Source organism: Vulpes vulpes, chromosome 1, assembly GCF_048418805.1.
Source record: "Vulpes vulpes isolate BD-2025 chromosome 1, VulVul3, whole genome shotgun sequence".
In the NCBI taxonomy this organism is placed as follows: Eukaryota; Metazoa; Chordata; class Mammalia; order Carnivora; family Canidae; genus Vulpes; species Vulpes vulpes.
This window is the reverse complement of record NC_132780.1, coordinates 161,836,093-161,860,381: the sequence shown is the minus strand read 5'-3', so window position 1 is coordinate 161,860,381 and position 24,289 is coordinate 161,836,093. Positions and strand designations below refer to the sequence as shown.

Sequence of the window (24,289 nt, the reverse complement as noted above, 5' to 3'; positions counted from 1 at the left end):
CCAATACCCACCTTTAACATAAAGTTAATTTATAATGGGTTTCTGTTTGTTTGGTTTTTTGGTATATAGATCTCTGGACAAATGTTTATTTAGAGGTTGGCACTTTTTAAAAAAGATTTTATTCATTTATTTGAGATAGAGAGTGAGAGAGAGTGAGAGGAGGGCAGAGGGAGAGGGAGAGGGAGAGGGAGAAGCAGGCTCCCCACTGAGCAGGGAGCCCAACATGGAGCGTGATCCCAGGACCACGGGATCATAACCTGAGCCTAAGGCAGAACTTAAGTGACTGAGCCACCAGGTGCCCCTATAATGGTTTAATTAATGACATTTTTGCATAGAAATGTTAAAATTCTAAAAATTTTGTGCATATGAAGAGCTCATAAGTCAAATTATAAATCATTTTAACTTCCTTGGGATATGCATTAATGTGAAATTCCAAACAAATCAAAACATTATTTCTACTAGTATAGGCATTTTGTAGTAAGAAAATATTTAGGTAGAAACTAGTACAAATATATTTGTTCCCATTGAAAACACTGCCTAAAAGTGTACCTGATTTCTCTCAGACATAAGAAAATCAATTCTTCCCCCAGGCAGTCCAAGTTCAATGTAAGTTTTAACTAATCGGAGATCTGCACTGTTACCTAGAAAATGAAGAAAATGAAAAATTATGTCTAAGGGATGAGATAAAGTAAAATGTACAAAGTACATCATCACATATTTAAAGACAAATATATGATCTCTGTCAGTTTTGAAAAGACAATGCACTCTGAAACAGTTCTCAATTTTCATGTCAAGGCTGTTTCCAATTAGCCAGGCAGTATTTTTCAAGTTTGTTTCTTAGGAATTTTGGTCACATTGATGCTTTTGCTTTCCTATCTGATGGTGTATGGTGTATTTATTAATTGTCAGCTGTGGAGACTGCTGACTGTGGTCGCTGTGAATGACTGATGGAAGTACTCCTCCCATCACTACTATAGTTGATTATTTAACAAGCCTTGAATACATTTTTAAAGACTTATTTGAGAATTTTAAAGATTTATTTATGTATTTGAGAGAAAGGAGTAGGGGGGGGAGAGGGGCAAGAAGGACAGAGGGAGAGGGAAAGAGACCCAAGCAGACTCTGCACTAAGTGTGGAGGCCAATGCAGAGCTCGATCTCATGACTCTGAGCCAAAATTAAGAGTGAGATGCTTAAGGGCTGTGTCACCCAGGTGCCCCTTGAATGCATTTCAGATTTAGATTTAACTTGTTCACTTTCTTTTGGTGGGTCTTGCAACAGTTGAATTAGAAAGAAAATTTCGGGCAGCCAGGGTGGCTCAGCAGTTTAGTGCCGCCTTCAGGGCGTGATCCTGGAGACCCGGGATCGAGTCCCATGTCGGGCTCCCTGCATGGAGCCTGCTTCTCCTCCCTCTGCCTGTGTCTCTGCCTTTCTCTGTGTGTATGTGTGTCTCTCATGAATAAATAAATACAATCTTTTAAAAAAATTTCATTTAAATAATCTAAGAGAGTTTAATTACTAATTTAAAAGATGTCTATAAATATTGAAGACCTATTCAATATAATACATAATTTTAAAACATAATTATTACCTTTAAAAATTAATTTAGTGGCTTTTGGTTAATTCCTTTGGTTTAATTAGGAATGTAGACATGTTATCAATTTCTATTCTACCCTTCCAATATTTGTATCTTTTAGGTATTTATGCATGGATAGAGATAATTCTTTTATTCTTGATTTTACAAGGAATGCCACTAGGGCTTCACTACAAAGTTTTCTACTAGCTGAGAATATATATGCTATTTAAAACAAAGTTTGGCGCTTAATTGTCAAAACTGGAATGGACATTGAATTTTATCAATAGCTTCTTACTTAATTCATGAATATGTGTATATTTTATTAATGAATTTTCTTGTATTTACTTACCTTTGCATTCTGGGAATTAAATCCTTGTTGTTACAGTGACTTAATACATTGATTCAATTTCCTAGAAGTTTTTGGGGACAATTAAAAGCTTTTTTATTTACTTATCTATTTACTTATTTCTGTAATATTGCTAGAGTTTTATTAAGTGTATTTATGTCAGATTCATCCACTATTCTCTGGGGTGTGGGTGTGATACCTTTTCCAGATTTGGTAACAAGGTTAGGTTAATGTCAAACAATAAAACGAGCTGCATTCCATATTTTTTCCCTCTTATTCTAGAACAATTTATCTAACATAGAGGTAATGTGCCTATTAAAAATTTCAAAGAAGAATGTGCCAGAGATTCCACTGGGCCAAGAAGTCTTTCTTGGGTGATAATCCTTTGAAATTTATTAGTAGGGTGGTTGGCGGGGGGAAGAGATTAGTTTTGGACACATTTTATTTCTTGAGAGTCAAGTTCCTTTTTTAAAGAAAAATCTTCAATTTCATGACAATTACTGTGTTTAGGATTTTTATATCTATAAAATCTTTAATTTGTTCTTACAGAATGATATAATATAGTAATCATCTGCTAGTCTAGAGATATTTGGCATTTTCTAACATAGTTCCTAATAATCGAGGGGAAACAGTCTGTTGAGTAACCAAAATGGCTGGGATAAAACTATAGCACCAAAGCCAGGTATTTAGAATTTAAATTATACCTAATAAATTAGTGAATCTTCAATTCTTAGGTACTGATTTTCCTAGCTCATAAGGTTTAGAGAGGGCTAAAATAACACTAGGCTAACGATCAAAGGGAAACAAAATGATTGCCATGAGGCGACTGCTGACAGAAACAACAGAAGACAGAAAAACCCAAAGTTAAAAGAAATAAAAATTTGGTACATGGATGGATGTCAGTTCCATGGAAAATTTACTTAAAAGGAAATCTAATATTATACTTAGCAAAGTTAAGCATATTTCTGTTTTAGAATGTATTTCAGATTCAATTAATTTAAGCAATTTAAAATATTTTCAGTTCAAAGATTAAATAAAACCAAATGAAACCTATTAGGCAAAGAAAATATATTGAGTTGCCATGGATTATATCAATAGTGAGGACATACCATCTAAACCATGCACACAGACAATGAGATGTACTCCATCTTCAGAACCATCCTCTTCTTCCATGCTAAAATAAGGGACCGAGGATGCCAATAGAGGAACATCACTGTACATGAACCCAGGAAGTTTAAGTTGCTTCAATTCTTCTTTTGCCTGAAGAAAGCTGAAGCAAAATATTATAGGAGATACTCTTTACTATTATATTCAGTTTTTAGAACCCAAGGACAATATGCTGAATTTAGGGAACTGCAGAAGAGGAAACCCAGCAAATACTAGGTTTTAAAATAATGAAAATAAAAAAAAAATAAAGAAAATATGCAGGATCACCTAAATTATTTAGAAATCAGAAAGTAATTTTCTTTGCTATTTTAAGTACATGTCCTGTCCAAATACAAGGAATACTTCAAATTTGAAATCACTTAAAATATTATTTTAAACTTGAAATCAACTAAGAAAATATTAGGAGTGAAGTTATACTTCCTACTAAGTTTTATATTATATAGAAAAGCTGGGAGAAGTACTGGAAGGATGACGATCTGATGCTTATTCTATAATCAAATCCTAGCCTCTTTGCTTCTTTTTAATCTTATATAAATGGAAGGTAAGGAGCTGTTCTACAAAGTCTAACATTGAGAATGGCAGTTATATTTCTTAGTAGATTAAGTTATTTATATTTTTCCTCCAGAAATAACAATAAAAAGAAACAGAACCAAGAGGGGATATGACTAAATATAATTGATGGCAGACATTCATTCAATGAGTGACAAATCTAATCAAAATTAAAAAATTAGCAACTATTTTAACACTGTATCATTTGAACTGATAAAAGTAAAACTCAAGAAAGCTGATGAGCCCTATTAAACTGAGTAAGATACTCCGAAGACATAAATTGTTTTCATCAATCCCTTAGAAAAGTTTGAGGTAGCCAGAAGGTGGTAATACCTTCAAATCTTCCCTGCATATTACAGTTCTTTAATAGGCCATTATCACCTCACTGCTTTCCCTAGCTTTAGGGACTGTGAGATCTTAGCTATACATAGAAATCAGAATAATCTAGGAATTTGGAAAATCTATTATAGACATGCCCAGATCTTTCATCCCAGGGATTATAATTCCAAATGGAATAAGGTAGAAGAATATTTTGAGAACCAGTGCCATGCTAGTAAACCTCTGTCATCCTCAAAATTTTTCTGAGCATTTAGCTTGTCCATGAATCTTAAGTCTGGAAGCCACTGACTTAGCTGAGATCATCTGGGTCTGGTAGATTTAGGAAGTTTCTACTAACTTATTATTCATTATCTAATATTGCCCTTATTTGCTGGATGCACTTGTAGAACCTAACCTGTCTGGGAATTAATGGGGGAGAAATGTACTGGTGAAGAAAAGTTTTAACCTCAATTATTCCAAACATCTAACCATGTAACCACCAGTGGAAAATTTGTATCAAAAATATCTAGCTTATAGAATAAGACAATCAGATGAAGAACTACAGGTCTGTCAAAAAACTATATTGAGTTCATTTCTCCATTTTAAGTAGCTAATCAAAGAAGCACTTTTTGTATTATAGAAACAAGATCATGAAATATATATTTTATCAGATATATATATGTATATACACACACACATCTCATCAGAGACGTGTGTGTGTGTGTGTGTGTGTGTGTTCTATAATATATTTAGTAGCACATGTTATTGTGCTCCATTACTTACGCTTGTATTTGAGGTTTTGGTGAATTTTCATACCAGGAAACTGATGAAGTAAAGTTGTAAGAAGTGCTGCATGGCTGTTTTGTAATGGCATCAAATTTACTTTTAGAAGAATACTTAACACTACAAGGAGACTCTCGTGGTGCAGATGGGAAGGACAAACAACCAGAAGTACAGACAGCAGGCATACTGATACCATCCTTCAGATAGTCACTGTTTATTTTTTCAGATTTTCTAAGTCTTTCTTCTTCTAGCACATCTCTGTTCGTATAGTGAGCATTGGCTTTCTCATCCAAAGCTGAATAATCTGTTTCTTCATAATACCCATTTTGAACCATCTGTTGATCCTGTTCTTCCTCCTCATCCCCTTGACCCTGTTCCTGATGAAGATTACTAATTTCTTTCTCAGAAATTTTCTTCTGAGGGCTAACTGAGTTGCTATACCTAATAGCACATGTGTCAGAAATATCTGTACTGCTGTGAGCGCCAAAATAATTTTCCACAAGCCCTTGTTTTACCATATCAGGACTGGCTGAAAGAGGATCATTTGTACCCAGATGAGTTTCATTTTCAACTGTTTGGGCTTCTGAACTTATATGTTTGAAATTTAAGGTATCATCATCTTTTCTTTTCACAGTTTCATCTTCTCTAACTTCTGTCTTAGTAGAAACAGAACCTGAAACAACACAAGGGGCACCTAAACAAACCAGTGTTGAATTTAATGTAATTGCTGTCCCTGCAGAGGTATTAGATTTATCAGGACCCTGGGAGTCTTTACACATAGTGTCCAAGTTAGGTTTGGAGCTGCAACTACTTTTCACATCACAGGAAGTATCTTCATCTGAAAAAACAAATTGCAAAGGGTCTTTAGTGCTTGAATTTAAGGAATGTATTGCTATAGTTTCATTGTCCAAATGCCCTGAAAATACGACACTCTGCTGTTGCAAAATAATACTTGACTTTTTACTATTGTCGCATTTTGGCAGGTCAATTGTTCCTAGATTTAATAATGTTTTGCTATCACTTAGGTGGCATTCAGGCACAAAAGATTTCTTAGAATTTTCATCAGGTGACAGTTCATCATCAGAAGGTAGAGAGTTTATGGATGTCAAAGATGACTGTATTTCACTTAAAGCACTTGTACTCTCAGTACAATGACTTCCTAAGGAAAATTTTACATTACAGTCAGGTTTCATCAAAAGCTGAGGAAATAATCTTTCGTTATTGTAAGGACCTTGCCCTTGCACAGTTTCAAATACTACATCAGGGTTTGGATGTGTTGCAAAAGAACTTGGTTCACTTTCAACACCTGAATCTGAAAATCTAGATGAGGCATATGTAGCATTAATATCTGGTAACTTAATTGTATCTCCACTTACTACAACATGATATTCTTTTGTAGAAGAAGCAGGTTGATTACTTCTTAACTTAGCTAATGATTCTCCAATAGAATGGCACTTTGCTTCCTGCAAAGCTTCCTTTTCGAGTGTTATTTCTATAGATTTAGATTTACCATTAGATTCTAAGGACTCAAGGTTGGGTAGTTGTAAACTATCCACAAATATTTCATCTGGTTGAAGCTCTGTCCAAGGTCCTATTTTAACAGTTATTTTCTCTCCACTGAAAGGATCCTTATTACAGGGCTTTACTTCAATTGTTCTAACTCCTGAAGATGGGGTTGTTTGATGATCAGGGCAATCGTCTGATGAACTTCTGGATGCCACATTGTGTTCCACTTGTGTAATTTCACTATCATCCTGGGAGATATCAAGTTTACCTGAAATGGACAAATTTGCACAAAGATTTAGGCTGCCAGAGTTCAAAGGATCAAACAGGTCTGGTTGCATATTTTCAATATCTGGAGACTTTTGTTCAGTTCTCTCTGTATTAGTTGGCAAAAAGCTAGCTTCCTTTTGACTTGTCTGTCTGATGTAGGTCTTTAGGTCAAAATTATATCCACATATTGTGGGATCCAGACCTTCCTTCTGACTATGTGAAGGATTGCCTTCAAAGCATTTAAAGAGATCATTTGATGCTGTACTTTTCAAACATTTGTAGCCTACCAAAACCACAGAATCCTTAGAGTTCTGTTTTATTATTTTTTTTGTGTTTTCAGGTTTCATTGTTTTCATGAGCTTAGTAACCTTAACCTTGGATTTATTTGATTCTTCATTTTTTCCTTTTAGAGATTTTGTTAGCTGCTTTTCACCTTCTGTATACCAAAAATTGGAGGCACCAGCAGGTCTGACTTTCAACTCTGGGCTAGAAAGTCCAGCTATAGAGCTTTCTTCAGTCTCATATTTATCCATTCTACTGGACTCTGATCTCTGAAGATTCTGAATTCCCATCCAGGGTGCATCTAAGTCTTTTATCCAAAGAAAAAAAGATTCAGGTTTAAAACAAGGTGTGAGAACTCAAATGATTAAGACTACATTTACTGACTACAGCCTTCTAATATCTTCAAAGATAAATAAAACTGGAGGGGAAAAATGGCCCCACATTAGGGAATGGTTTTATATATATTAGGAAGAACATATTGTAAATGACACACACAACTTACATATTTTAGGTTATACTTACCTTCAATAACTGAATCTAAATACCTATCTTCAAAGATTATAGGTAAGGAATTGAGATCTCCATCTAATTCACTACATTCAATAGGTAGAGGTGGGAGAGAGCTGCAGAAGGAAGTATTTTTGATAGCGGTGCACATCTGTAGATGACTCTGAGCACTGAAAAATATTTCTTTATGTCAGACTGTAATTTAAAAAATTATACTCAATTCTTCTTTATAGACTCCACCCCCCCCTTCCCCTCACCCTTCCTATTCCTCTTCCTGTAGATACACTTCCTTATGAAAGAGCTCTTTGGCCAGAGACAAAAACTGGTACAATGAAAATTATGGTTTGTTGACAATAAATTATTGACTTATAAAATTATGGTAAACTAATTTCTATTATATTCTTCTATACTTTTTAATGTTACTTCAAAATGAATTATCTATGCTTAATGTCTGAATTTACTAATTTCCTGAGAATAGCATATAGGAGAAATGTCAAAAGCTCCAAAAACCTCCTAATGACTTGATACAACTGGAAAAAAAAAAATTCCATTTCTACTACTGTACTTTATTTTACATATATTGGTGAATATAATTAACAGCTATTTAAGAAAATCTTTTTTTTTTAAAAAAAGGGACACACGTGGGTGGCTCAGCGATTGAGCATCTGCCTTTGGCTCAGGGCATGATCCCAGAGTCTTGGGATCAAGTCCCACATCAGGCTTCTTACATGGAGCCTGCTTCTCCCTCTGCCTGTGTCTCTGCCTCTCTCTCTCTCTCTGTCTCTCTGTGTTTCTCATGGATAAATAAATAAAATCTTTAAAACAAACAACAACAACAACAGCAACAACAACAGCTATTTAAAACAAGGGATATTACTTTATAATACATAATACTTTTTAAAAAACCTTTTCTTGTGGAAAATTTCAAGCAAATTAAATAGAATAGTATAATAAACTCCATCACTCAGCTTCAACAATTAACATTTAACAATTAACATTAGCTTTTCTTGTTTTATTACCTGTACTCGCTGCCTACTACCCACACTTAATTATTATCTGTAGTTTTTTGAGATAAAATTTACATGCTTTGAAATGCATAAATCTTAGCTGTATGGTTTTGACAAATGGATACATAATCCAGAATATTTCCATCTACTCAGAGAGCTCTCTCATGTCTTTCTAGTCAAACTCCCAGCCCAAGTCAACAAGACAACCACTGTTCTGACTTTGTTCCACCTTAGTTTTGCCTGTACCAGAACCTTATACAAATAGAATCACGTATTTACTCTTTATGCCTGACTTCTTTTACTCAGCACAATATTCTCAAAATATTCTTTAAAGCCAAAGAAAACTAGATCTAAACGTACTCAGAAAAAATGGAAAGCATCTATTCTAGATATTTTCCTGTAAATCACTTACATAACCAAAAGGTAGTATGAGTCAGATTGCTGGTGAAAATCTGTAATATGTAATGATGAATATAAGAGATGAATATAAGAGAATATAAATGATGAATATGAATATAAGAGATTCCGATCTGTGAAAATAAAGATATAAGGCTGGAGCCAGAGCTGTATGGGACTACCAAAATTACCGTAGGCCTGACAGGGTTTGGGGAGAATAGGGCAATATGCTTCTTTCTGTTAGGTGAATGGGTCTTCCATGAATTCATAAAATTAAACCAAATTTATTTAAATAGGGAATTTCTGAACTATAAATTCTACTTCCTTCTATTGTAAATATCATATACTCTGTGTGATAAATTCTGAGATAGATATCTTACATAAAAGGAGGTAAAAATCACTTTAACTATGGAGCTATACTACTCACTGAAGTTCCTGGTATGCAACAGCAGCTTCTCTCGGATGTTCAAAACAAAAGAACGCTTCAGAAAATCTGCGTACCTAAAAAAATCCAAAAGGGAATATGAATAACATAGCACAATTAAAAGGTCAAGCAATGGTAGGAAAAGATACTTCCCTCCATTAGACCTTTCATAACCACCCCCATATAAGAATTTATCTCCTGCCACATTGCTAAGTGCTGTATGAGTTCTAGCAATTTTGAGGTGTAATCTTTTGGGTTTTCTATATACAGTATCATGTGAGACAAGAATCCATCAAAATCCTAGAGGATAACACGGGTAGCAACCTTTTTGAACTTGGCCACAGCAACTTCTTGCAAGACACATCTACGAAGGCAAGGGACCAAAGGCAAAAATGAACTATTGGGACTTCATCAAGATAAAAAGCTTCTGCACAGCAAAGGAAACGGTCAACAAAACTAAAAGATAACCTACAGAATGGGAGAAGTTTTTTGCAAATGACCTATCAGATAAGGGGCTAGTATCCAAGATCTACTAAGAACTTATCAAACTCAACACCCAAAAAACAAACAATCCAGTCAAGAAATGGGCAGAAAACATGAACAGAAATTTCTCTAAGAAGACTTTCACATGACCAACAAGCACATGAAAAAATCCTCCACATCACTTGCCATCAGGGAAATACAAATCAAAACGAGATGCCACTTTACACCAGGGAGAACAGCTAAAATTAACAAGACAGGAAACAACAAATGTTGGCAAGCATGTGGAGAAAGGGAAACCCTCTTGTACTGTTGGTGGGAATACAAGCTGATGCCGCCACTCTGGAAAAGTGTGGACGCTCCTCAAGAAGTCAAAAATAGAGCTACCCTATGACCCAGCAATTGCATCACTGGGCATTTATCCCAAAGATATAGATGTAGTAAAACAAAAGAATACCCACACCCCAGTGTTCATAGCAGCAATGTCCACAATAGTGAAACTGGAAGAAGCTAAAATGTCCTTCAACAGAAGAATGGATAAAGAAGTTGTATATACATACACACACACACAATGGAATATCACTCTGCCATGAGAAAGGATGAATACCTACCATTTATTTTGATGTGGATGGAACTGGAGGGTATTATGCTGAGTGAAATAAGTCAATCAGAGAAAGACAATTATCATATGGTTTCACTCATATGCAAGATATAAGAAATAGTGAAACGGACCATAAGGGAAAGAAGGGAAACTGAGTGGGGAAAAATTAGAGAGGAAGACAAACCATAAGAGACTCCTAACTCTAGGAAACAAAGGATTGCAGAAGGGGAGGTAGGTAGGGGGATGGGGTAAATGAGTGACGGGTATTAAGGAGGGCACAGGATCAGATGGGCACTGAGTGTTATACTGTATGTTGGCAAACTGAACTTAAATTAAAAAAAATAACAAAAACAAACAAACAAAAAAAGAATTTATCCTCTTTCTTCAACGTTCTGGATCTGGCTCAGAGGCAGCAGAGTCCATTGCTTCTGCTAGGAAGGGCGAGGTGTGTGTGTGTTGGGAGAAACCCAACAGAAACCCCTGTTTTAGTACTGCATGAAATAAAAGAAACAAAAAAATGTGAAGTGAGAAATTTAGGTCTACATTATAGATCTAAGATTTACTCTCCTTGAAGACTGGGATTCAGTTGGTCTTACTAACCATTAGGTCCTAGTACAAAGAACAGTGCTCAGCCCATGGAAAAAAAAGAATCAGCCAGTATTTACATCAAACTATGTGTCAGGTATGCAAGTGTATGCCAACTGAACTGACTGACTAACCTACTGGCATTGTGACGCTGCATTTCACCTTTGAGCTTCAAATGACTTATTTTCAAATTACATCTAATACTTGTTCAACATTTGAGGTTATTGTGAAGAACAAACAAGATAATGTATGTGATGTCTGTAATCTGGTAAGTGTATACAAATATAAGCTATTATAATTGCCATTATAATATTCATTGTATTTTTCCTTAAAATAATTATATATGTGAATTGTCTCCAATCCTCATGTGTAATATTCTTTAGAGTATGAACTATGTTTTGATGATCTTGGTTATCTCTCAAAACATCTATCTTGGTATGTTACAGAAGCAAGTACTTAATAAATACTGGTCAAGTCTAGCTGAATATTTCTTTCATCGTATTTATTTTTTTCTAAAGATTTTATTTATTTATTCATGAGAGACAACAGAGAGAGAGAGAGAGAGAGAGAGAGAGAAAGAAAGAGAGAGACAGGCAGAGACACAGGCACAGGGAGAAGCAGGCTACATGCAGGGAGCCCGAAATGGGGCTCCATCCCGGGACCCCGGGGTCATGCCCTGGGTCTAAGGCAGGCACTAAACCCATCCAGGGATCCCTTCATATTTATATTTTGATCCTTTCATTTCTAATTATTCAAGGAAAGGCTCTGTCAGCTATTGGAGCAGTATGAAGCAACAGTAAGGAGATGGAAAAGATATTTTGTTTGGAAGGTATAGGGAAGAGAGACAAATTATAATATATACTAAGAATATATTACATCTAAGATTCTTTTCTAAAAGGGAATATGATTTAGGATTCTTTGGTTTTAAACAGAAAACAAACTGGAGATACATTTTACTAAAGATTTAGCCAGTTGAATTTCTGACTCACTAAACTTGCTTCCCTAAGCAGATGAGACTGGGTCTTTAGAGGAACGAGTCAATGAGGGAGTTTGGGAGAGGAAGGTATGAGGCATCTATGAGAAGAACGCAATTTGTGCCTGTACTTTCAAATACTATCCAATTGTTTCTTCTTCTCTAACACTAAAGGAAAGATGATGAAAGATTATCTGCCTATCCATCTATCTATTAATGAGAGATGTTTTTTCCCGAGGGCTATAAAGTATGAAGAAATACAGCCTGAAGCCTTCTGGATTTCTGCAATTGTAGCTGGGCCTGCAAAACTGGCTAGTTGGATTTCTTTCTCTCCTTACCTTCTCTGATTCCTACAATCATAACTATATTTCTTTTTTTGTTTTTAAAGATTTTATTTATTTGAGAGCGAGTGAGCAAGCAAGCAAGTAGTGTGGGGGAGGAGGAAGAGGTGGAGGGAGATGGCGAGGGAGAGAATCTCAAGCAGAATCACTGGAGTGTATAGCCCTTGAGACTCAGGACTTGATCTCAAGACCTTGAGTTCATGACCTGAGCTGAAACCAAGACTAGGACACTTAACTGACTGAGCCACCTAAGTAAGTAGCCCATTAACTATCATTTCTTGATAGCATTCAATCTACCAGGCTCTATGATAAGCACTATATTTTCATTCTGCTATATTTAAACTATATACAAACCCTATGAAGTGGATATGTCTTCGTTTAACAAGTGATGAAACAGGGAGAAAGTGCTTAACTACTTGGCCAAGATGACATAGCTAGCAAGTAATAAACATGGGATTCAAAAAAAGATTTAAGAAATTCCAAATCTTGTACTTCAAACCACTTACCTCTTCCTTCCTGCATAAAGATGCCTTGTTAACAGAAAGCCTTTCCTTTCCTCTATGTGCCCACACAAAATTCCTTATCTAAGTTTTCTGCTGACATAATTTTGTCCTATGCAATGTGTAATGAATAAGCCTATTATATGTATTTTGTGGCCATAACTAAGGTATGACTGCCACCTGATGGCAGCACCACTTAATTTCGAGCAAAACACATATATAGAAAAAATATTAAATTTACAAATTCAAACTTAGGATGAATAAATATGTGTATATATTACCATTTTGGTATATATGTTTGTAAAACAAATTTTGTATATATACTCAATTTTTAAAAATTCACTTATTTGGCAATATCAACTTTTCAAAATTTAGCAGACAGCTGGAAGATTAAAAAAAGCCTCTGAGCATTCAAAATGGGTATTTATCAATGCTCTACAGAGTTAAAGTTTACTTTATCTGTGTTCACCCTAATGTTGCTTAAATTGCTAAATAGTATTTATTATAATATAAACTTATTATACTATAACAATATATTAGTATTTGTATGACTAGTGTATAATAAAATCATAATAGCATTTATTGTAGTAATTGTAATAAAATTTATTATTAGCATAATTATAATACATTAATAATATGTTTATTATAATAATTTTATACACGCCTATCCAGGTTATATTCAAATCTTAAGTGCAGAATCTAAATGTCAGATAGATCATATTATCTATGTTGACTTGAAGCAAATAGTCACCTCACAAATAAACAAATGTTTATTGAACAAATATTCCTTAAGTTCTTACATTGTATTCTTGGTAGGATACTTTAAAGCCCTTTATATACACATGGTTATATTATATACAACTCTACCTGGCATAAGTTATATTTACTTTTCCATACACAGCATATTAGAAGAGAAAATGAGACAAAGGAAAAAGAAGAATTACAGAATATATACACTATATATAAGCATACATAAGTTTACTAGGCAGTTATAAGAAGAGAACTTGATACTGAAACAAAAAGGTACCCCTTTAAATACATAAGCCTAGAATATTACCATATGAAGCAGACAAAATAAATTAAAAATATAACTTGGATTCCTTTAATGGAGGATCTAATATCTAGACATTTTTCCCTAAAGATTTATTTATTTCTTTCAGAGAGAGAGTTGGGGGGAGGAACAGAGAGAGAGCAAGAGAGAATCTGAAGCAGACTTTGTACTGAGTGCAGAGCCCTCTGTGGAGCTTGATCTCAAGACTCCTGAGATCAAGACCTGAGCTGAAAGTAAGAGTCTAGCACTTAACCCACTGTGCCACCCAGGTGCCCCTCTAGACATTTTTAATAGCATGGGACACGAGTGTACTAAACCCTTGGGCACATAAATAAAACGCATAATGATAACTAAGTCGTTTTGAAAGGGCTAAATTAGGTCTAGCATACTCTATTTCAGAAGGTATGGGACCATGAAGCACACTAGAAAGCTTCATTTAAAACAGCAACTTCTTTCAAGATACATCCATGAAGGCAAGAGAAACAAAAGCAAAAATGAATTATTGGGACTTAAGATAAAAAGCTTCTGCACAGCAAAACAAACAGTCAACAAAACTAAAAGGCAACCTACAGAATGGGAGAAGATATTTGCAAATGACCTCTCAGATAAAGGGCTAGTATCCAAGATCTATAAAGAACTTATTAAACTCAACAGCAAAGAAACAAACAATCCAATCATGAAATGGGCAAAAGACATGAACCACATGGCACTTGATGCTTTGAACATTCATACATGCATTGATTACTCTAATTCCAAAGAATAGACATGAATGGAAATTTCACTAAAGAAGACATAGACATGGCCAACAAGCACATGAGAAAATGCTCCACATCACCAGCTGTCAGGGAAATGCAAATCAAAACCACAATGAGATACCACCTCACACCAGTGCGAATGGCGGAAATTAACAAGGCAGGAAACCACAAATGTTGGAGAGGATGCGGAGAAAAGGGAAGCCTCTTACACTGTTGGTGGGAATGTGAACTGGTGCAGCCACTCTGGAAAACTGTGTGGAGGTTCCTCAAAGAGTTAAAAGTAGACCTGCCCTATGACCCAGCAATTGCACTGCTGGGGATTTACCCCAAAGATACAGATGCAGTGAAACACCGGGACACCTGCACCCCGATGTTTCTATCAGCAATGGCCACAATAGTCAAACTGTGGAAGGAGCCTCGGTGTCCATCGAAAGATGAATGGATAAAGAAGATGTGGTCTATGTATACAATGGAATATTACTCAGCCATTAGAAATGACAAATACCCACCATCTGCTTTGATGTGGATGGAACTGGAGGGTATTATGCTGAGTGAAGTAAGTCAATCTGAGAAGGACAAACATCATATGGTCTCATTCATTTGGGGAATATAAAAAATAGTGAAAGGGAATAAAGGGGAAAGGAGAAAAAAATAAGTGAAAATATCAGTGAGGGTGACAAAACGAGAGAGACACCTAACTCTGGGAAATGAACAAGGGGTAGTGGAAGGGGAGGTGGGCAGGGGGTGGGTGTGACTGGGTGATGGGCACTGAGGGGGGCACTAGGCGGGATGAGCACTGGGTGTTATGCTATATGTTGGCAAATTGCACCCCAATAAAAAAAAGGTTAAAAATAGGGGTGCCTGGGTGGCCCAGTCTGGTAAGCTTCTGTCTTCGGCTCAGGTCATGATTCCGGGGTCCTGGGACTGAGCCCTGTATGGAGCTCCCTGATCAATGGGGAGTCTGCTTCTCCTTACCCCTACTCTTGTGCTCTCTCTTCTCTCTCTCCTTCTCAAAATTAATAAATAAAATCTTAAAAAGATAATAAAATGGTTAAAAATAATTTAAGGTAAGAGTTAACACTTTGGGAGCACATATCAGAAAACAAAAAAAACGCACTCTGGGATAAACTTATTTCCTGAAAATACTGGAGGTACATATATTCTCTCTCTTTATATATAGAGAGACTTCTATGTATATATAGAAGCTATAATACATTGTGTTAATAATCACAGTAACACTGGAAGTCTGCCCAAACCTTGCAAAACAGGCAATAAAAAGTATCAAATTAAATACTATAAACAATATGTATTCAGAAAGTAGAACTACTTTATTAAGAAAAATGTAGCTTAATATATTAAGGTTCACATATACATACTATACATATATATTAGAGGAGTACCAGATGAAGTAGTTTTAGAGATGAATACCTCTCTGTAAAAATGCAAAGTTCATAATGTCTTGCATAAATAACTCATCATCGCAAAGAGATCTTTGAGGGGGAAAGAATCCCTATGCAAGTTATTTCTAACTCTTTCCCTCTTCTTAAGCATAAAAAGCACTGATATGATTGAAAATACATCCTTATGTTCTTAAAATCTCAAGAAAGGCTAAGAACAACTCCTTGACCCTCTAGTCTTCTTACTGGTTGCTGCAAATTAGAATCCAGGGTCCAGCTAAAATCCCTTTAGCAGTTTTAAAAAGTACAAATATCAAAAAGATGCTGCTTCCAAAGGAGAATGCAACCTGACTCTAATGAAGACAAGCCAGATTTTGATTCTCACTCTTCCTAGCAGAATGCTCTTTCTCAGGTAATGGCCTAAAACCCTTGGAGAACTAAAAAAATTTACCCATGTCTGGGCCTCATTTAGCATTGGTAATTTTTAAAGTTCCTCAGATGATTCTAATGTACAATCAAGGTTGAAAACCACTATTTAACAGCTGATTTTAAATTTATATAGAAATACAAGTGATCTGGAAGAGAAAAAAACTATCTCAAAAAATAAGAAAAAAAATTGGAGAATGTACAACTAACTACCTGAGTGCAAGACTTACTACAACAACATAATCAAGATAGGGTATTAATATGAAGCTATATAAGAGATCTAAGAAACAGAAAAGAAGGCCAAGAAGTAATTCAATTTATTAGTCAAATGATCCTCAACAAAGATGCTAAGGGCATTTCAATAAAAGAAAGTCTATTCAGAAAATGGCGCTGGAATTATAAATGGAAATGTTTTCTTAATTTCTCTTTCTGCTACTTTGTTATTAGTGTATGTAGATGCAATAGATTTCTGTATATTAATTTTGTCTCCTGCAACTTTACTGAATTCATTTATTACTTTTAATAGTTTTTTAGTGGAGTCTTTAGAGTTTTCTTTATATATTATCATATCATTGGCAAATACTGACAGATTTACTTCTTCATTACCAACTTCAATGCATTTTATTTCTATTATCTATCTGATAGTGTGGCTAGGACTTCCTGTACTATGTTAAATAAAAGTGGTGAGAGTTGACATCCTTTTCTTTTCCTGATCTTAGAGGAAAAGCTTTCAGTTTTTCACTACTGAGTATGATATTAGCTGTGAGTTTCTTCTCATATATGGCCTTTGTTATGTTAAGGTATGTTCTTTCTAAAACCACTTTGCTGGAAGTTTTATCATGAATGGTTGTTATATTTTGTCAAATGCTTTTTCTGCATCTATTAAGATTATATGGCTTTCATCCTCCATCTTATTAATGTGATGTGTCACACTAAATCCCAGGGACAGCAGTGAGTGATACTGTTAAGGTACTGTTAAATTTGGTTTGCTAGTATTTCATTGAGGATTTCTGCATCTATGTTCTTCAGGGATATTAGCTGTAGTCTCTTTTCCTTTCTTTCCTTTCCTTCCTACTTTTCTTTTTTTCTTTTTTCATCTCTCTTTCAGATTTTTATTTATTTATTTGAGAGAGCGAAAGCTAGCATGATAGGGAGAGAAGAGAGAGAAGCAGGCTCCCCAATCAGCAGGGAGCCCAATGTGGGGCTTGATTCCAGGACTCTGAGATCATGACTTAAGCAGAAGGCAGACACTTAACCAACTGAGCTACCCAGAAATCCCTGTAGTTTTCCTTTTTTGTAGTGTCTTTGTTGATTTTGATATCAGGGTAATGCTGGCCTCACAGAATGAGTTTGTAAGCTCTTCTACTTTCTGGAATAGAAGAAATTAATTCTTAGTTCTTAATTCTGCTTCAGATGCTTGGTAGAATTCACCTTTGAAGACATCTGGTCCTAGACTTTTGTTGTGAGTTTTTTGGTTAATGATTCAATTTCATTACTAGTAGTGGATCTGTTCAAATTTTCTATTCTTTTCTGATTCAGATTTGGAAGATTGTAAGTTTCTAAGAATCTACCCCCTTTCTTCTAGGTTGTCCAATTTGTTGGTATATAATTTTTCATGTTTTGTTATAATCCTCTATTTCTGTGGTATCAGTTGTTATTTCTCCTCTTTTACTTCTGTTTTGAGTCCTCTCTCTTTTTTTCTTTATAAATGTAGCTAAAGGTTTATGAATTTTGTTTATTTTTTTCAAAGAACCAGCTCTTGATTTCACTGATCTTTTCAATTGCTTAGTCTCAGCTTCATTTATTTTCACTCCAATTTCCTCCCTCTACTATCTTTAGACTTTCTTTACTAGCTCCTTTAGCTATAAGGTTGGAATGCACAATTGTACCAAGAAGAATAAAATACCTAGAAATAAATTTAACCAAGAGGTAAAAGACCTGTATTCTGAAAACTCTGGGGCATTTATGAAAGAAACTGAAAATGACACAAACAAATGGAAAGCTATTCCATGCTCATGAATGGGAAGAAATAATATTGTTAAAACATCCATGCTACCAAAAGCAATATATAGTTCAATGCAATCCCTATCAAAATACCAATACTTTTTTTTCACAGTATTAAAATAAAAAATCCTAAAATTTGTATGGAGCCACAACAGACTTCGAATAGCCAAAGAAACCTTGAAAACAAAGCTGTAAATATCATAATCCCAGATTTTAAGATATACTACAAAGTTATAGTAACTGAAATTATATGGTACTAGTATAAAAACAGACACACAGATAAACAGAACAGGAGAGAGAGCCCAGAAATAAACTCATGCTCATATGGTCAAGAGTAAGAATATACAAATAGGAAAAGACAATCTCTTTAAAAAATCCTGGGAAAACTGGACAGCTACATTCAGAAAGATAAAACTAGGCCATTTGCTTATAACAGACACAAAGATAAAATAAAACACAGGCAATAATCTTTTGGAGATTGGCCTTAGGCAATATGTTTATGGTTATGTCTCCTCATCAAGGGAAATAAAAGCAAAATTAAACTTTTGGGACTACATCAAACTAAAAAACTTATGCACAATGAAGGAAACCATCAATAAAACAAAAAGGCCATCTATTAAATGGATGAAGATAATAGCAAATAATACATCTTATGAGGGGGGATACCTGGGTGGCTCAGTCAGTTAAGCATCTGCTTTCAGCTAAGGTCATAAACTCAGGGTCAACTAGATGGGGCTCCCTGCTCAGTGGGGAGTCGGCTTGTTCCTCTCCATCCATCTGCTCCTCCTCCCCTGCCACTTTCTCCCACCATGCTCTCTCTTTCATATAAATAAATAAAATCTTTTAAAAAAGTATCTGATAAGGGGTTAATATCCAAAATATATAAAGAACTTATATAACTCAACACAAAGAAACAAAGAATCCAATTAAAAATGGGTAGAGGACATGAACAGACATTTTTCCAAAGAAGACATGCAGATGGCCAAAAGACATGAAAAGATATTCCACATCACTAATCATCACAGAAATGCAAATCTACCACCTAATACCAGTCAAAATGGCTAGTAACTAAAAAACAAATATTGGTGAGGATGTGGAGAAAAGGAAGTCCTTGTATATTGGTGGTGAAAATATAAGTTGGTGTAACGATTGTGGAAAACAGTATAGAGATTTCTCAAGAGATTAAAAATAGAAATGTCAGACTTGCCTCCTCCTAGAGCCTGTCTGCCTTGCCTGCACAGCCTGCCACTGCCCCACAGAAATACTTCAATTATCCAAACCTTTGCCAAAAAAAGGTCAGTGTCCAGAGCACTGGCTCTTCATCTCACTCAGGCCTACGCCAAATATGTAAAATTTGGTGCAGATGCCTGATCCTTAATGCTTCAAAGTATACACTTTACCTTTTAGTTGATGCTGTAGCCATTACTACAAGGTCAAAGAGAAGAACATGATTACTGATCAGAGTTGGAAGTTCCAAAGTAACAAAAGATGGGATGACTGTTGCAAAGTCAACTGATTTAACAGATAAATATAAAAAGAATGTTCAAAGTGTTGCCAATAACACAAATGAAGAGGCTGGGGATGGCACCACCATTGCTACTGCCCTGGCAAAACAAACAAAACTGATAAATCTTGAAGATGCTCAGCCTCATAACTTAGGAAAAGTTGGAAAGATCATTGTTTTCAAATATGATACCATGTTCTTAAAAAGAAAAGATGACAAGGCTCAAATGAAAAATGTATTCAAGAAATCACTGAACAGTCAGATATCAGAACTAGTGAATATGAAAAGTAAAAGCTGAATGAATGTCTGGCAAAACTCTCAGATGGAGTAGCTGTGCTGAATAGGTAGGATAAGTGATGTTGAAGTAAATGAAGACAATTACAGATTCCCTCAATGCTACTTGAGTTGCTGTTGCAGGAGGCATTATTTTGGAATGGGGTTGTGCTCTGCTTTAGTGTATTCCAGGCTTGGATTCAGTAACTCCAGTTAATGAAGATAAAAAAATTGGTAAAGAAATTACTAAGAGAAAAATCAAAATTCCTGCAATAACCATTGCTAAGAATGTAGGTGTTGAAGGATCATTGATAGTTGAGAGAATTAGGCAGAGTTCCTCAGAAATTGGTTATGACACTATGCTTGGAGATTTTGTGAATATGGTGGAAAAAGGAATCATAGATCCAACTAAGATGTTAAGAACTGCCTTCTTGGATGCTGCTGGAGTGGCCTCTCTGTTAACTACAGCAGAAGTTGTAGTCATCAAAAGTCCTAAAGAAGAGGAGGACCCAGGAATGGGAGGAATGGATGGAATGCAGGTGGTATGGGAAGTGGCATGGCCTATTTCCTAGACTAGTGCTTTACCATTAATAATGAACTGTGAGCAGAAGCTCAAGGCAGTGCTCTTCAACAAGGACTTGAAAGAAATCAGGTGGAGGAAATGACTAAAGAAAAGGCTGATTTCTATACACTAACAATGAGACTGAAGAAAGAGAAATTAAGGAGTCAATCCCATTTACAATTGCACCCAAAAGCATAAGATACCTAGGAATAAACCTAACCAAAGAAGTAAAGGATCTATACCCTAAAAACTACAGAACACTTCTGAAAGAAATTGAGGAAGACACAAAGAGATGGAAAAATATTCCATGCTCATGGATTGGCAGAATTAATATTGTGAAAATGTCAATATTACCCAGGGCAATTTACACGTTTAATGCAATCCCTATCAAAATACCATGGACTTTCTTCAGAGAGTTGGAACAAATTATTTTAAGATTTGTGTGGAGTCAGAAAAGACCCCGAATAGCCAGGGGAATATTAAAAAAGAGAACCACAGCTGGGGGCAGCACAATCCCAGATTTCAGGTTGTACTACAAAGCTGTGGTCATCAAGACAGTGTGGTACTGGCACAAAAACAGACACATAGATCAATGGAACAGAATAGAGAATCCAGAAGCGGACCCTCAACTTTATGGTCAACTAATACTCGACAAAGGAGGAAAGACTATCCACTGGAAAAAAGACAGTCTCTTCAATAAATGGTGCTGGGAAAATTGGACATCCACATGCAGAAGAATGAAACTAGACCACTCTCTTGCACCATACACAAAGATAAACTCAAAATGGATGAAAGATCTAAATGTGAGACAAGATTACATCAAAATCCTAGAGAAGAACACAAGCAACACCCCTTTTGAACTTGGCCACAGTAACTTCTTGCAAGATTCATCCATGAAGGGAAGAGAAACAAAAGCAAAAATGAATTATTGGGACTTCATCAAGATAAGCTTTTGCACAGCAAAAGAAACAGTCAACAAAACTAAAAGACAACCTACAGAATGGGAGAAGATATTTGCAAATGACCTATCAGATAAAGAGCTAGTCTCCAAGATCTATAAAGAACTTATTAAACTCAACAGCAAGGACACAAACAATCCAATCATGAAATAGGCAAAAGACATGAACAGAAATCTCACAGAGGAAGACATGGACATGGCCAACACGCACATGAGAAAATGCTCCACATCACCAGCTGTCAGGGAAATGCAAATCAAAACCACAATGAGATACCACCTCACACCAGTGCGAATGGCGGAAATTAACAAGGCAGGAAACCACAAATGTTGGAGAGGATGCGGAGAAAAGGGAAGCCTCTTACACTGTTGTTGGGAATGTGAACTGGTGCAGCCACTCTGGAAAACTGTGTGGAGGTTCCTCAAAGAGTTAAAAGTAGACCTGCCCTATGACCCAGCAATTGCACTGCTGGGGATTTACCCCAAAGATACAGATGCAGTGAAACACTGGGACACCTGCACCTCGATGTTTCTAGCAGCAATGTCCACAATAGCCAAACTGTGGAAGGAGCCTCAGTGTCCATCGAAAGATGAATGGATAAAGAAGATGTGGTCTATGTATACAATGGAATATTACTCAGCCATTAGAAATGACAAATACCCACCATTTGCTTTGATGTGGATGGAACTGGAGGGTATTATGCTGAGTGAAATCAGTCAATCAGAGAAGGACAAACATTATATGGTCTCATTCATTTGGGGAATATAAAAAATAGTGAAAGGGAAAAAAGGGGAAAGGAGAAAAAATGAGTGGGAAATATCAGAAAGGGAGACAGACCATGAGAGACACCTAACTCTGGGAAATGAACTAGAGGTGGTAGAAAGGGAGGTGGGCAGGGGGTGGGTGTGACTGGGTGATGGGCACTGAGGGGGGCGGGCACTTGATGGGATGAACACTGGGTGTTATTCTATATGTTGGCAAATTGAACACCAATAAAAAATAAATTTATAAAATAAATAAAAAGAAATAAAAGTGCCACAAATAAAACATTAAAAAAAAAAAAAAGAAAACGCTGGCTGATATTTAAGAAAATCACTATAACCATTAGTTACTGGCTTCAGTTGACAACATATAATAGCTTACTGCAGTCACTGTCCATGCCGACAGATAATTTATTTTGTATTTTTTAATAAAAAGACATTTGTACTATTCCTGATAATTGAGTACAAGAGTCATGTACCTGTGTACTGTTTTCAACTTAAATCAGGTACTTTTACTACTGCTCTGTTAAAATCAGGATTTTTAGTGCTTGCCATTACCGGCATAAAGTTAAGCAGCCCTTCTGTGGAGAGTAAGAATATTTGTGTACAAAGTAGAGAAATAACCAATTATATGACAAACTTTGTGTAATAAAAATGTTTGAAAAATAGAAATGTCATATGATCCAGTAATTCCACCACTGAATATTTACCCAAAGAAAATGAAAACATTAATTTAAAACATATATGCTCCCCTATGCTTATTACAGCATTATTTACATTAGCCAAGATACGTAAGCAACCAAAGCATCCATCAACAGATAAATGGGTAAGAAGATGTGGCATATATATAATGAAATATTACTCAGCCATAAAAACTAATTAAATCTTGCCATTTCCAACAACATGGATGAATCTAGAGGGTATTATGCTAAGTGAAATAAGTCAGACCGAGAAAGACAAATACCAGATGATTTCACTTATTGTGGGATCTAAAAAAACCATAAACAGACTCATTAATACAGAGAACTGGTAGTTGCCAGAGATGATGGGGTTTGGGGTATGAACTAAATAGGTGAAGGGGATAAAGAGGTACAGACTTTCAGTTATAAATTACTCATGGAGGCAGCCTGGGTGGCTCGGTGGTTTAGCACCGCCTTCAGCCCTGGGCCTGATCCTGGAGACCCAGGATCGAGTCCCATGTAGGGCTCCCTGCATGGAGCCTGCTTCTCCCTTTGCCTGTGTCTCTGCCTCTCTGTGTGTCTCTCATGAATAAATTAAATCTTAAAAAAAAAAACAACTCATGGAGATGAAAAGTATAGCATAGGTAATATAGTCAATATAGTCAGTATATTGTAGTAACAGTGTATGATGATAGATCAGATGGTGACTATACTCAATCATATTGAGTACTGAGTAATGTACAGAATTTTAAAATCACTATGTTGTACACCTGAGACTAATGTAACACTGTATATCAACTTTACCTCAATTATTATCATTATTTTTTACAGAGAGAGAGTGTGCATGCATGAGTCAGGGAGGCAGAGGGAGAGAATCTTAAGCAGAGTCCATTCTCAATGTAGAGCCTGACCTGGGGCTTGATCTCACGACCCTGAGATCATGACCTGAGCTGAAATCAAGAGTCGTACGCTTAACCAACAGAGCCACCCAGGAGCCCCAATAAAAAAAATGTTCTAAATGGTGCTGGAACAACTTAACGGACTTATTGAAAAAAACAGATCTTGACCTGTACCTTAAACCATGTTCAAAAAGTTAATTCAAGATGGACAATGGACCTAAATGTGAAAGACGTTAATTCTAATGTTTCTACAGGCAAACAAAGGCTAATATTTTCATGACCTTTGGATAGGCAAACATTTCTCAGGGCACAAAAATCACAAAAATCAAAAGAAAAAAGATAAATTGAACTTAAACAAGTATTTTCATTAAAATACACTACTGACAAAATGAAAATACAAGCTCCAGAGTAGGAGA

General features: G+C 35.7%; 1 protein-coding gene and 1 pseudogene across 14 annotated transcripts in view; one reads left to right on the top strand and one right to left on the bottom strand.

Annotated features, from left to right (window-relative positions):
- The window catches only part of FAM135A (family with sequence similarity 135 member A), a 131,761-nt gene that overhangs the window by 20,656 nt on the left and 86,816 nt on the right, over positions 1-24,289 (bottom strand). For 7 of the 14 annotated variants that reach the window (XM_025991131.2, XM_025991132.2, XM_072735136.1 and 4 more), the window contains 5 exons: positions 9,129-9,202; positions 7,314-7,468; positions 4,737-7,098; positions 3,029-3,189; positions 550-641 (listed from right to left, as the gene is read on the bottom strand). In XM_025991131.2, coding sequence (XP_025846916.1) covers positions 550-641; positions 3,029-3,189; positions 4,737-7,098; positions 7,314-7,468; positions 9,129-9,202 — 2,844 coding nt within the window. The remainder of the gene's footprint in view (positions 1-549; positions 642-3,028; positions 3,190-4,736; positions 7,099-7,313; positions 7,469-9,128; positions 9,203-24,289) is intronic. The other 7 variants (XM_025991135.2, XM_025991136.2, XM_072735137.1 and 4 more) reach the window with 3 other exon arrangements.
- Positions 19,732-20,592, top strand: LOC140595611 (60 kDa heat shock protein, mitochondrial pseudogene; annotated as a pseudogene).